At 44.0% G+C, this 13,324-nt stretch overlaps 1 protein-coding gene across 2 annotated transcripts in view; it reads right to left on the bottom strand.

Moving 5' to 3' along the window:
* ice1 (KIAA0947-like (H. sapiens)) overlaps positions 1–13,324 on the bottom strand; it is a 140,208-nt gene that overhangs the window by 43,349 nt on the left and 83,535 nt on the right. Inside the window, exons 5-6 of one of the 2 annotated variants that reach the window (XM_060921430.1) lie at positions 11,216–11,327; positions 9,271–9,347 (exon numbers count right to left, since the gene is read on the bottom strand). The exons of the other annotated variant lie outside the window; for it this stretch is intronic. Of the exons in view, the coding sequence (XP_060777413.1) occupies positions 9,271–9,347; positions 11,216–11,327 (189 nt within the window). The remainder of the gene's footprint in view (positions 1–9,270; positions 9,348–11,215; positions 11,328–13,324) is intronic. 2 annotated transcript variants of the gene reach the window in all.

The raw sequence follows: 13,324 nt of genomic DNA, 5'->3' as shown, positions 1-13,324 counted from the left end.
TCGTTCCTGGCATACAGCTTGATGTCATCCATGTAGAGCAGGTGGCTGATTGTTGCCCCACTACGGAATCGGTACCCGTAGCCGCTCTTCGTGATGATCTGACTGAGGGGGTTCAGGCCTCCTCTGGTGCTTGGCTCCTCTGGTGTTACTGCCAATTCCTTTCTGTGCCTCGCTCATGTATTGAGCCACATGCTTACTCATGTTTGCCGCAATGATGCCTGACAGGGCCTTCCATGTTGTGCAGAGACAGGTAATTGGCCGGTAGTTGGATGGGATGGGTCCCTTCTGGGGGTCCTTCATGATTAGGACTGTCCTGCCTTGGGTTAGCCATTCTGGGTGGGTCTCATCCCTCAGCAGCTGGTTCATCTGTGCTGCTAGGCATTCATGGATTGCAGTTAGCTTCTTCAGCCAGTACGTATGGATCATATCGGGGCCTGGTGCTGTCCAGCTCTTCATCTTTGACACTCTTTCTTGGACGTCTGCCATTGAGATGGTTACTGGTTCTTGTTCTGGGAGGTTGCTGTGGTCAGCTCTTAGGTCCACTAACCATTGGGCATCGGTGTTGTGTGATGCCTTTCTTTCCCATATGTCTTTCCGGTATTTTTCCACCTCAGCTCTTGGTGGGTCTGACCGGTTGTTGTTCCCCTGGCACTGAGAGTACACCTTGGCTGGTTCAGTGGAGAACAGCTTGTTTATTCTCCTGGCCTCTCCCTCCTTGGTGTATCTCTTCAACCGGGTGGCCAGAGCTGTTAGTCGCTGTTTGGCAGTTTCGAGTGCCTCTGGTATGGAGAGTGAGTTGTACTTCCTGGGTGCCCCTTTATTCACTATGTTCCCTTTCTGTAGTTCAGCTAGCTGGCTAACTTACTTCTCTCCGTGCTGCCTTTATCTCGGCCTCTAATCGTCTCTTCCATGGTGGATACTGTTTGTTATGTCCCGAGCCCACCTTGTGTCCAAGCATCTCCATGATTACTGTTGCTGTACTGTGTATCAGCTTGTTGGTCTCAGTGATGGTTCTTGTGGAGATTGTCTTCAGAGCAGCATTCACATCTACTAGTAGATCTTCTGAAGGTACTTGGCAACTCAGCTTCGGTATTCGTCGGGGGCTCCAGGTTTCTGGTTGGGTCACGATCTTCCTTCTCAGGTCATCAGCTCTTGTGTTGAGGCTGTTAACACCTGGTACCCAATCTCTGGTTGTGGGGATGATGATGACATCTCCCTGCTGACCTGTCTTCCTGGCTCCCCCTTGCCGTAGCATCGTTGTTGTATTTCATTAATCTCTAGTTGTGATAGTAGATTTCGATTACGGATGTTGGAACACTGGCTAAGGAGCGCTGTCACTCCTGTTAGCAATGTAGCTAGGCTCAGTATGGCCAATGGTATTTTTGGGGGCTGTAGTTAGATGCGACCAAACTCTTCCACGTTTTTCCTGTTTACATAGGTTTATATGACCAGTGACATGAAACAAGTTCAGTTACACAAATTGAAACGTAGCGATTTTCTATGCTATGGAAAGTCCGCACTATAATGACAGGTGTACTAACACCTTCTGCGTGCTTCGGCAGCGCATTGATATCTGAGCTCCGTATCAATGCGCTGCCGAAGCGCGCAGAAGGTGTTAGTACGCCTGTCATTATAGTGCGGACTTTCCATAGCATAGAAAATCGCTACGTTTCAATTTGTGTAACTGAACTTGTTTCATGTCACTGGTCATATAAACCTATGTAAACAGGAAAAACGTGGAAGAGTTTGGTCGCATCTAACTACAGCCCCAAAAAATACCATTGGCCATACGGAGCCTAGCTACATTGCTAACAGGAGTGACAGCACGTCTGACTGCGTCTGACTGACTGGGAGGTCACGCAAAGCTCGGAGAGGTACGGAGAGCAGCTCGTCTCAATTCAGATAAGAGCATATTTCATTATGGAAGTACAGTGGACTGTTCCTTTAAAGTTATTTTTAAATAAATCCTTGAATCTCTCAGTAACATGGACACCTCGGTATTTAAAAGAGTCATGTGTAACCTTGAAAGGGAACATGTCAAAGGACCTCTGCTTTGCAGTTGTACTTATGGGAAAAATTAGGGTTTTTTGAGAAATGTATTTTGTAACCGGAAATTACCCCAAATTTAGTGATCAGAACTAATGCAACAGGTATGGCTGTATCTGGGCGTGAAAGGTACAAAAGGAGATCGTCACAGTATAATGAGAGTTTGTGGTTGAGGCCACAACGGTCTATGCCCAATAAGCCAGCATTTTCCCTCAAGGACACAGCCAGAGGTTCAGCGATATTAAATAACAGTGGTGACAGGGGGCACCCCTGCCTCATGCCCCTGAGAATTGGAAAATAATCTGATATAAGATTCTTAGTGTGCACAGACGCTTGTGGATTAGAGTACAAAAGACCCACCCAGCTACAAAATTTCTGTCCAAAACCGAACTTTGAGAGCTGCAAGTAAATAATTGTACTCCACCCTGTCAAAGGCTTTATGAGCATTTAGTACCTCTTCCGTGTGGTTGTGGTTTGGTTGAAGATATTATGTTGAAGAGACGAAGTAGATTTCCAGCTAGTTGCCTGCCAGTCATAAAGCCTGTCTGATCTCTGTGGATTATATTGTGCATGGTCAGTTCAAGTCTCGCTGTAAGGGTCTTTGTTAAAATTTTAGTCACAGCAGAGCAAGCTGATCGGTCGGTAAGAGTCACATTTTAGTGGATCTTTATCCTTTTTGAGAAGAACAGATATAGTTGCCTGTGTCATTGTTAAAGGTAGTTTTTTCTTCTGTAAGGCTTCATCATATACTTCACATAAAAGTGGCACCAATTTAGCAGAGAAGGCTAAATTGGTAAAATTCAATGGAGTAGCCGTCTGAGCCAGGCAACTTCCTGGATTTGGATGTTTTAATGGCCTTTTCAATTTCTGCCCGTGTTAAGGGTTTCTCAAGTGCACTGACATCGTCCTGGTCCAGGGACGGCATCTTTAAAAATTGTTGAAAAACTCTACTTAGAGTATCGTCGCCTGCCTCAGATTTATATAGGTTTTTGTAAAATTCTTGAAATTGTTTATTAATACTCTTTTGTTCTGTGGTGCTGCCACCATTGTCTAATCCAATTTCAGTCATGAATCTTGTCGCCGCAGACTGTCTAAGCTGATGACTCAAGAGTTTGCTAGCGCGTTCTCCAGATTCATAATGGGATAAACGGGACTTTCAATGGAGGGCTTCAGCACGGTCAGTCATTATAATGTCACAGAGGTGGGGACTTGAGACTTGGGGACTTGGACTCGAGTCGACTTGAGTCACTGTTTTCATGACTTGTGACTTGACAAAACATGAAAATACTTGAGACTTGACTCGGACTTGGAAGTTTAAGACTCGGGACTTGACTTGACACACGATGACTTGAGTGACTTGAGTGTTATTTCCATCGTGTTTTTATTGTGAAAATAAAATGTAATATGCACATACTTCAGTAATTTTGATTGCACTGCTGTTGCGTTGTTACCGCCCTGTCCATCAGGCACGCTCTCTGCGTGGGCTATATACCACACCCCATGCCACGATGTGTTCACAGATTTCACATCATATCATCATGTCAGCCATCCCAAGAGTAATCACTTTCGGCTTCAAGGGCTACTGCCTAGAAGGTAAACGACGAACGGTGCAGTGCAAGATTTGCAACGTGACGATTTCTGACAGCCAGACCACGACCTCCAATTTCGTCCAGCATTTGAAGATCCATTCTGCCCAGTAAGTTTATTAATGTGTTGTTATTTGGTGATAGCAGCTAAACTCCTCGTTAGCCAATGTTAGCCACGAGAGTGAGCGGTAGGAGGATTTTAGCCATTGCAGATGTAGCTAGGGATTCAGTTTATTATTGTGAAATTCTTATGTGAATGCTAGTAAGCAATGTAGTTACGTCAAGTTTAATGATATTGTATATCAGTAGTAGTAAGTTGATTGTGCACTTTGCAGTCGTGATGCTGAATAACATAAGCAGCTTCCTACCCTGTTGTTCTGTTTCAGGGTTAAGCTAATGGTCAGCTTGTGAACATGTACACGTTCATGAGCAGTACAAATTTGTGTAAGTGTGTTCGTGTACATTAGCCAGACTGTCCACAGGGCATAGAGGCAGGGGAGTTTATCATAGCCGTTTGAAATAGCAGTGCAGCAACCTGCACATTTTTTTCGTCACACTACCCGATCAAAAAAGAAAACTCCGTCCCACTGCCTATCATGCACTATTGAAAAAAGCGCCACGATTTGGATTCACCGGCATGCCACTCGCTGTTTGAATACAGGCTAGCAGCAATACTAAACTCTGCAAAATAAGCTGACTGTGCACGGGAGTCTCGGTTCCCGCTGTAACACAGTGTTACAAAAATAAATTGTGCAGTCATCCAAACCATGAATTTACATTTAGTATATCAGGCGCAAACATTCATCGAAGTCACTTCAGGTTTCTCCACGTGTATCTTATTAATAATAATAATCTCATCTGACGTGATTAGAGATTGGAGGAGCTCATGCCCCTGTTAACCCAAGGTGTCGTCCTACCCTCTTTTAACTACGTACATAACAGAATGCCAATTCTCTGTTTATTTTTCTTGTTGGCTGATGGCAATGTGAGAAACTTAGTTGGCTTTCAATCTTGCAATCAATTTTGCCAATCAATAAATAACTTTGTGACATTATTACTGTTTTGTTTTATTCCATGATGTATTTTACAGAACATGAGTATTTAAAATGCAAATATTTAACAGGTTGGGCACATGTGCCAGGGATGTTTACTGACATTTACTTATGTATTGCCTTTTCAATGTATTAAATTCATATTCTGCTGCTAAAATTACGCCAATACGCCTAAGGTGACTTGACTTGGACTTGACTTATTATAGGACTTGACTTGACATAGCCTGTGACTTGACTTGCCCAAGACAAAAAAGACTTGGGACTTACTTGGGACTTGAAGGTTAAGACTTGAGACTTACTTGAGACTTGCACATGTGTGACTTGGTCCCATCTCTGTGTCATATTCGGTTTGTAGTGAGGTTCTTTCCCGGTAGAGATTTTCGGAGGGTGTCGATGAATATTCCTGATCAATGGTATGGATCCTTGTCTCAATTTCTGAGAGACGTTTTGTTAGCCCTAGCAGTATAGGATATTATCATCCCCCTCAAATAGGCCTTTTGTACAGGGGTGTCAAATATACGGCCCGCAGGCCGGATCCGGCCCGCTAGATGGTTTAATCCGGCCCCAGACTTGTAGAGAAAAAATTTCTAAGGATGTCAAAAAAAAAAAAAAAGTTAATCTCTAGCCCATTCCTTTGAAGACTTATGAATTTTTAAAGAAAAAACCGAAATGCTCAATTCAGCCGCTAGGGGCAGCCAAAAAAAGCAGCACTGACATAAGAGATCAGGAAATAAACAGCACATTTTAGCAACGTGCCCAGATATGCTGTCCGATTCCATGGATGGCAGTCTTGCCTCACCACTATTAAGTTGCTATCAAAATTATCAAGAGTGATACCCCCATTACCAAAATGTCTTTGTCAAAAAGAAGAAAAGTTGACGTAGAGTGCAGAGTTTTCCAGGAAAAATGGACTGAGTATTATTTATTCACAGAGGTGAATACAAAACCAGTGTGCTTGGTATGTAATCAACAGGTTGCAGTGCTCAAAGAATATAATATTCAGCGCCTCTCATCATAAAGAAAAATTTCACAATTTGTATGGACAATTAAGAAAAGAGAAGATAAACGAATTGTTAGCTGGTCTGAAGAAACAGCAGTCTGCATTTACTCGCAGCTGTGAGGTCAGTGATGGAGCAGTGAAAGCTAGCTACCTTATTGCAAACGAGTTGGTGCAAGCATCCAAGCCATTTTCTGATGGCGAACTTGTAAAAAAATGCATGCTGAAGGCTGCAGAAGTCGTGTGCCCTGAAAAGCAATCTGCCTTTGCCAACATTAGTGTGGGGAGTTGGTTCAGGTTGTCAGATGTAAAAATGTATTCACTCAGCTGTATAAAAATAAACCCGTTGTTTGAGAGTGAAATGCATTTTATTTCAAATCCATTGGCCTCTCTGTGAATAAATGTGTAATAATCTAGAAGATCCATTGTCATCAGTGATTATGTAGGCTACAAATGTAGGCTGAAGCATAAAGCATAGCCTACTGTAAAAACAATGCTAAAGATTTGGAGTTGACAAAGGTTATTTTGCAATTATTTTACTGGTCCGGCCCACTTGAGATCAGATGGGCTGTATGTGGCCCCTGAACCAAAATGAGTCTGACACCCCTGCTTTAGTATTTCCCATAGACAGCCTTTACTTGTCTGTGGGTTTTGATTGGTTTCCATAAAAAGATCAATATGATTGGATATATAGTCCACAAAATCTTGATTAGATAGGAGGCGAGGATTAAAACGCCACGTTCACTGAGGGACTATATTGTCAGGAAAGCTAATACCCATCATCACCGGGCAGTGATCTGAAATGACCATGGTTTCGTATTCGATCGACTGTCACAGGGGAATCAGCTGTACATCCAAAAGAAAATAATCTATTCTCGAATATGAGTGGTGGGCCGATGAGAAAAAAGAATATTTGCGGTATGTTGGATTTTTAAACCTCCAGGCATCTGATATATGTCTGTAAAAAGGAGTTGATACAGCCTGCAGACCTGCTCAGTGTACTCTGTGTTTGTTTGGAGCGATCTAGCTTAGTATTTAAGACAGTTGAGATCACCGCCTAATATTAATTTATGTGAATTGAGGTCTGGCAGTGATGAAAAAAGGGTGGTGAAAAATTGTACATTGTCCCAGTTCGGGGCATAAATGTTGACAAGCACCACGGGTATACTGTATAATTTTCCTTGTACAATGATTCCTATCATTTATGACATGGGATTTAACAAAGTGTACATTTTTATGGAGAAGGATGGCCACACCTCGACTTTTACAATCGAAATCTGAATGAAACACCTGAGTAAAATGCCCCTGACAAAGCCTGGACTGGTCTCTATTTAGCAAATGAGTTTCTTGTATAAAAGCTATTTCAGCCTTTAGTTTTGACAAGTGAGAAAAACCTTGTTGCGTTTTATTAAATTATTAAGACCACGGACATTCCAGCTGACTATCTTTGTGAAAGCACCCTCTCTACCTTTAGTGTTAGGTGCTGCCATTTGTCAGGAAATCAAAAAGAAAAAAAATTCTGCCATGTATTAGGATCGCCAGGGATCAATATATGATATGATAGGTGCATATTATGTTTCTTCGCTGCACAGCAAAAGAATATGGGGGAAGGGGTGGAGAGAGGGAAAGGTTTACAAACACACAAACATACTATTATAAAAGACAATAAATTCAAACATCTAACTGAACAGTAAACAAAGGCGCAGAACAATGAAAAATTGTCGGCACATGAGCTCTCCTATTCCTCTCACTAGTAACTTCCAAACGATACTCTACTAAGTAGCTTACCATGTGTATCAGAGGTATAACCAGAACCATTTATGAACAATTATAGTTGCTCTTCCAGAAACCGCATGAAATGGACAAAGTCAACAGGATCAACAGAGGGCAGTGCTGTAGCGTTATGTATGCATGTAAATACTGAGTCCCAAGCAAAATGACAGTGATTGCTTGCATACTGCAAGTATATAAATTTAAAGATCGGGAAGAAAAATAAAAAATCTCTAATTGTACAAACAACCTTATCAGCCCAATGTTCAAATAAAAAAAAACCTGATCGTAATAAATGATCAGCTCAACCGGGATCAGTATATAAGAAGGAAAAAAAAATCCAGCTTGCATGTTTACAAGTTGGGCTGTGCATACACATTGCATCTAACATAAATAGCTTTCATGTTCGATTTAGCCACAGAGTCTGTCAGTATTAGCACAGCTTGTGTCATACAAACAGTACATGTAAAGAAGTGTATGTGAGCTCACCAGAGTTGCATCACTTAGCTGCAGTAACCAGTTTTTCCAGCACATAAGTTTTGGCTTTGTCAGGATCTCTGAAGCTTACCCGTGTCCCATCTTCCAAATTGATCCTGAGGTCTGTGGGGTACCACAGCCCAAAGCGGATGCCCTCACATGAACGCAACAGGTTGCGCACCTCGGTGAAAGCCGCTCGCTGTCTGGTGACAGCCTGGGTGAAATCCGGCAGAACACGAACTGTGTCTCCGTCGCTCGTTTTCAACTGTCGTAGCGTCGAAGCCTTCCTCAGAATCTCTTCCTTCTCTTGAAAATAATGGCATCTTGCAGTGAAAGCCCTTGGTGGCTGGTTATCATGTTTTGGCTTGCTTCTCAAAGCACGGTGAGCCGAGTCTTGTCCAGCTGTAGTAGCTCCCGGAGCATGTCAGCGATGAACTGGACTGGCCGTTTTCCGCTCTCCCAACCCTCTCTCACTCCGACCACTCGGATGTTGCATCGCCGTGACCTCGCTTCCAAATCCTTGGCTCTGTCTTTCAGCGTTGTGATCTCTTTCTTCATCCTTGTCACCTCCTGTTCCAGCGCGGTGACTGCGTCCGACTGCTCGCCAGCCGCCATCTCCAGGTGCTGCACTGCGGGCCTCGGCTATCTCATTAGCCTTCTTAAACTCACTTTGCAGGGCCTCGATTTGAGTGCGCAGTTCCATACTCTGTGCTTCTGCCCTCTGGTCGATTTTAGCAATCAGTTCGTCTCTCAGATCACATATGGCTTGCATCATTGTAACTTGGTCAGAGGACTTATCGCTACTCTGGGTCGAGGTAGCCTGAGAGCTGTCATTAGCATTAGCTTGTCCCGCGTGTCAGGCATTTCGTCGATTTAGCTTGTTTAACTCAATTCAGACGGTTATGCCAGTTGACTCTCGACTTTAACAAATATAAGTGATAAAGCGGTTATGAAACCGAGCAAAAGCATCTTTACAGAATTCTGGTGTTAAGCTCTGCAACCTTACGTCCTCCCTACATGGCACCGCACCGAAGTCCCGCCAGCACTAACTTTTTATATATATATATATATATATATATATATATATATATAGATATAGATATAGATATATAGATATATTTTTTTTTTAAGTAAATAAATAAAAAGTGCCTGGAGGCACGATCTTGAGTCACAGTTGATCGAGTTAGTAAACATGTTAAGTGGTGGTGTAATAGCTTTTCAGTGACTTTTATCAATGTAAACATTAAAAAAATCTTTTGTTGGAGTTGCCAACATTTGGGCTTTCTATAATACCACTTTTATTCTCATTTAAACTACTGTGAAGGAACATAAAATATCTTACACAGCAAGTACTTTCGTGTTATCTTCTCTCAAACCATCCACTTCCTCAGATTTCGCCTGGTACACTTTCAAGGCAGCCTTAAATGCAACAAACATAAAAATGTAATGATGACACAGACATGCACCAATATATGAATTAATATAAATTATGAATATACAGTGGTGCTTGAAAGTTTGTGAACCCTTGAGAATTTTCTATATTTCTGCAGAAATATGACCTAAAACGTCATCAGATTTTCACACAAGTCCAAAAAGTAGATAAAGAGAACCCAGTGAAACAAATGAGACAAAAATATTATACTTGGTCATTTATTTATTGAGGAAAATGATCCAATATTATATATCTGTGAGTGGCAAAAGTATGTGAACCTCCAAGATTAGCAGTTAATTTGAAGGTGAAATTAGTGTCAGGTGTTTTCAATCAATGGGATGACAATCAGGTGTGAGTGGGCACCCTGTTTTATTTAAAGAACAGGGATCCATCAATGTCTGATCACAACACATGTTTGTGGAAGTGCATCATGGCACAAACAAAGGAGATTTCTGAGGACCTCAGAAAAAGCGTTGTTGATGCTCATCACGGACGGACGGACGGACGGGACAGGACAGGACAGGACAGAGTACAAGTGGAAGAAATTCAAGACCATTGTTACCCTCCCCAGGACTGGTCAACCAACAAAGATCACTCCAAGAGCAAGGCGTGTGATCGTCGGCGAGGTCACAAAGGACCCCAGGGTAACTTTGAAGCAACTGAAGGCACCTCTCACGTTAGCCAATGTTAAATGTTCATGAGTCCACCATCAGGAGAACACTGAACAACAAATGGTGTGCATGGCAGGGTTGCAAGGAGAAAGCCACTGCTCTCCAAAAAGAACATTGTTGCTCATCTGCAGTTTGCTAAAGATCACATGGACAAGCCAGAAAGCTATTGGAAAAATGTTTTGTGGATGGATGAGACCAAAATAGAACTTTTTGGTTTAAATGACAAGCATTATCTTTGGAGAAAGGAAAACACTGCATTCCAGCATAAGAACCTTATCCCATCTGTAAAACATGGTGGTGGTAGTATCATGGTTTGGACCTGTTTTGCTGCATCTGGGCCAGGATGGCTTGCCATCATTGATGGAACAATGAATTTTTAATTATACCAGCGAATTCGAAAGGAAAATGTCAGGACATCGGTCCATGAACTGAATCTCAAGAGAAGGTGGGTCATGCAGCAAGACAACGACCCCAAGCACACAAGTCGTTCTACCAAAGAATGGTTAAAGAAGAATAAAAGTTAATGTTTTGGAATGGCCAAGTCAAAGTCCTGACCTTAATCCAATCAAAATGTTGTGGAGGGACCTGAAGGGAACAGTTCATGTGAGGAAACCCACCAACATCCCAGAGTTGAAGCTGTTCTGTATGGAGGAATGGGCTAAAATTCCTCCAAACCGGTGTGCAAGACAGATCATCAGTTACCGGAAAAGTTTACATGCAGTTATTGCTGCGGGGGTGGGGGGGGGGTCACACCAGATACTGAAAGCAAAGGTTCACATACTTTTGCCACTCACAGATATGTAATATTGGATCATTTTCCTCAATAAATAAATGAGCAAGTATACTATTTTTGTCTCATTTGTTTAACTGGGTTCTCTTCATCTACTTTTACCTCACACTACTCTTCCTAGTGTGGCTTTTTTTTTGGGGGGGGGGGGGGGTAACTCCTGTGTAAAGCGTCCTTGGGTTTGTGAAAAGCGCTATATAAATTGAACAAATTATTTTTTAGGACTTGTGTGAAAATCTGATGTTTTAGGTCATATTTATGCAGAAATATAGAAAATTCTAAAGGGTTCACAAACTTTCAAGCACCACCGTACGAAAGCATGAGCCGGAGGGTTGCTTTATCAGCGCGATGTTTAATCAATACATTAGCCCACTGTTAATGGAGAGTTAGTAGTCACCGTGGTTTCCTCCAGCTCAGCCCTGACTGCCTCGTACTCCGCCGTCTGCTTTTCTAATGGGCCGAGTTTCAGCAGCACCTCATCCAGCTCTTTGTGCAGCTTAGTGCTCTCTCTAAATGGAAAAAAAATAATAAATCAACCACGCACACATCAAAACCATTCATGTCCAGCTATGTATTATACAGTCCCACTGAAAATAATGGAACAGCAAGGCTTCCATTTTGCTATACACTGAAGACATCTGGCATCGAAATAAAAAGGTGAATGACAATAAATCAAATTATCAGCTTTAAGTTCCTGATATTTATACCTGAATGTGTTTGTGGGCAACACGGTAGTGTCGTGGTTAGCACTGTTGCCTCACAGCAAGGTGGTTCTGGGTTTGAGCCCAGCGGCCAACGGGGGTCTTTCTGTGTGGAGTCTGCATGTTTTCCCTGTGTCTGCGTGGGTTTTCTCCAGGTGTTCCAATTTCCCCCACAGTTTAAAGACATGCAGATTAGGTTAACATGGAGCGGCCTTGGGCTGAGGTGCCCTTGAGTGAGGCACCTAACCCCCAACTGTTCCCCGGGCACCGTTAGCATGGCTGCCCACTGCTCTGGGTATGTGTATGTGCTCATTACTCGTGTGTGTGTGTGCGCGCGCGCGTGCGTGCTCACTGCTTCAGATGGGTTAAATGCAGAAATTAATTTCTTAAGTGTATGTGTGATGAATAAAGTTCTTCTTAAACAACATGGCACCTTTTGGTTGAACCCACACATTTTTCGAATGATCAAAATACTGGAACATGTGACTGACAGGTGTTTCTTGTTTCCCCTGGTGTGCCCCATTAGACCAATTGTCTCGTCTCGTCTTCTTCCGCTTATCCAGGACCGGGTCGCGGAGGCAGCAGTCTAAGCATGGAAGCCCAAACTTCCCTTTCCCCAGACACCTCGGCCAGCTCCTCGGGAAGAACACCGAGGCGTTCCCAGGCCAGCCGAGAGACATAGTCCCTCCAGCGTGTCCTGGGTCTTCCCCGGGGCCTCCTCCCAGGGGGACATGCCTGGAACACCTCCCCAGGGAGGCGTCCAGGAGGCATCCGAAAAAGATGCCCGAGCCACCTCAGCTGGTTCCTCTCGATGTGGAGGAGCAGCGGCTCTACTCCGAGCTCCTCCCGAGTGACTGTGCTTCTCACCCTATCTCTAAGGGAGCGCCCAGCCACCCTGCGAAGGAAACTCATTTCAGCCGCTTGTATCCGCAATCTTGTTCTTTCTGTCATTACCCAAAGCTCATGACCATAGGTGAGAGTCGGAACATAGATCGACCGGTATATTGAGAGCTTCGCCTTTTGGCTCAGCTCCTTCTTCACCACGACGGACCGGTAAAGCGACCGCATCACTGCGGAGGCTGCACCGATCCGCCTGTCGATCTCACGCTCCATCCTTCCCTCACTCGTGAACAAGATCCCGAGATACTTAAACTCCTCCACTTGAGGCAGGACTTCTCCACCAACCTGGAGAGGGCAAGCCACCCTTTTCCGGTCGAGAACCATGGCCTCGGACTTGGAGGTGCTGATTCTCATCCCAGCCGCTTCACACTCGACTGCAAACCGCCCCAGTGCATGCTGAAGGTCCTGGTTTGAAGAAGCCAACAGGACAACATCATCCGCAAAAAGCAGAGATGAAATCCTGTGGTTCCCAAACAGGATTCCTTCCGGCCCCTGGCTGCGCCTAGAAATTCTGTCCATAAAAATTATGAACAGAACCGGTGACAAAGGGCAGCCCTGCCGGAGTCCAACATGCACTGGGAACAGGTCTGACTTACTGCCGGCAATGCGAACCAGACTCCTGCTCTGTTCGTACAGGGACCGGACAGCCCTTAGCAAAGAGCCCCGAACCCCATACTCCCGAAGCACCCCCCACAGAATACCACGGGGGACATGGTCGAATGCCTTCTCCAGATCCACAAAGCACATGTGGACTGGTTGGGCAAACTCCCATGAACCCTCGAGCACCCTATGAAGGGTATAGAGCTGGTCCAGTGTTCCGCGACCAGGACGAAAACCGCATTGTTCCTCCTGGATCCGAGGTTCGACTATTGGTCGAATTCTCCTCTCCAGTACCCTGGAGTAAA

The sequence above is a fragment of the Neoarius graeffei genome, chromosome 5 (assembly GCF_027579695.1).
Source record: "Neoarius graeffei isolate fNeoGra1 chromosome 5, fNeoGra1.pri, whole genome shotgun sequence".
NCBI classification, from domain to species: domain Eukaryota; kingdom Metazoa; phylum Chordata; class Actinopteri; order Siluriformes; family Ariidae; genus Neoarius; species Neoarius graeffei.
The sequence above is the reverse complement of the archived record's forward strand: the minus strand, read 5'-3'. Positions and strand labels throughout refer to the sequence as shown.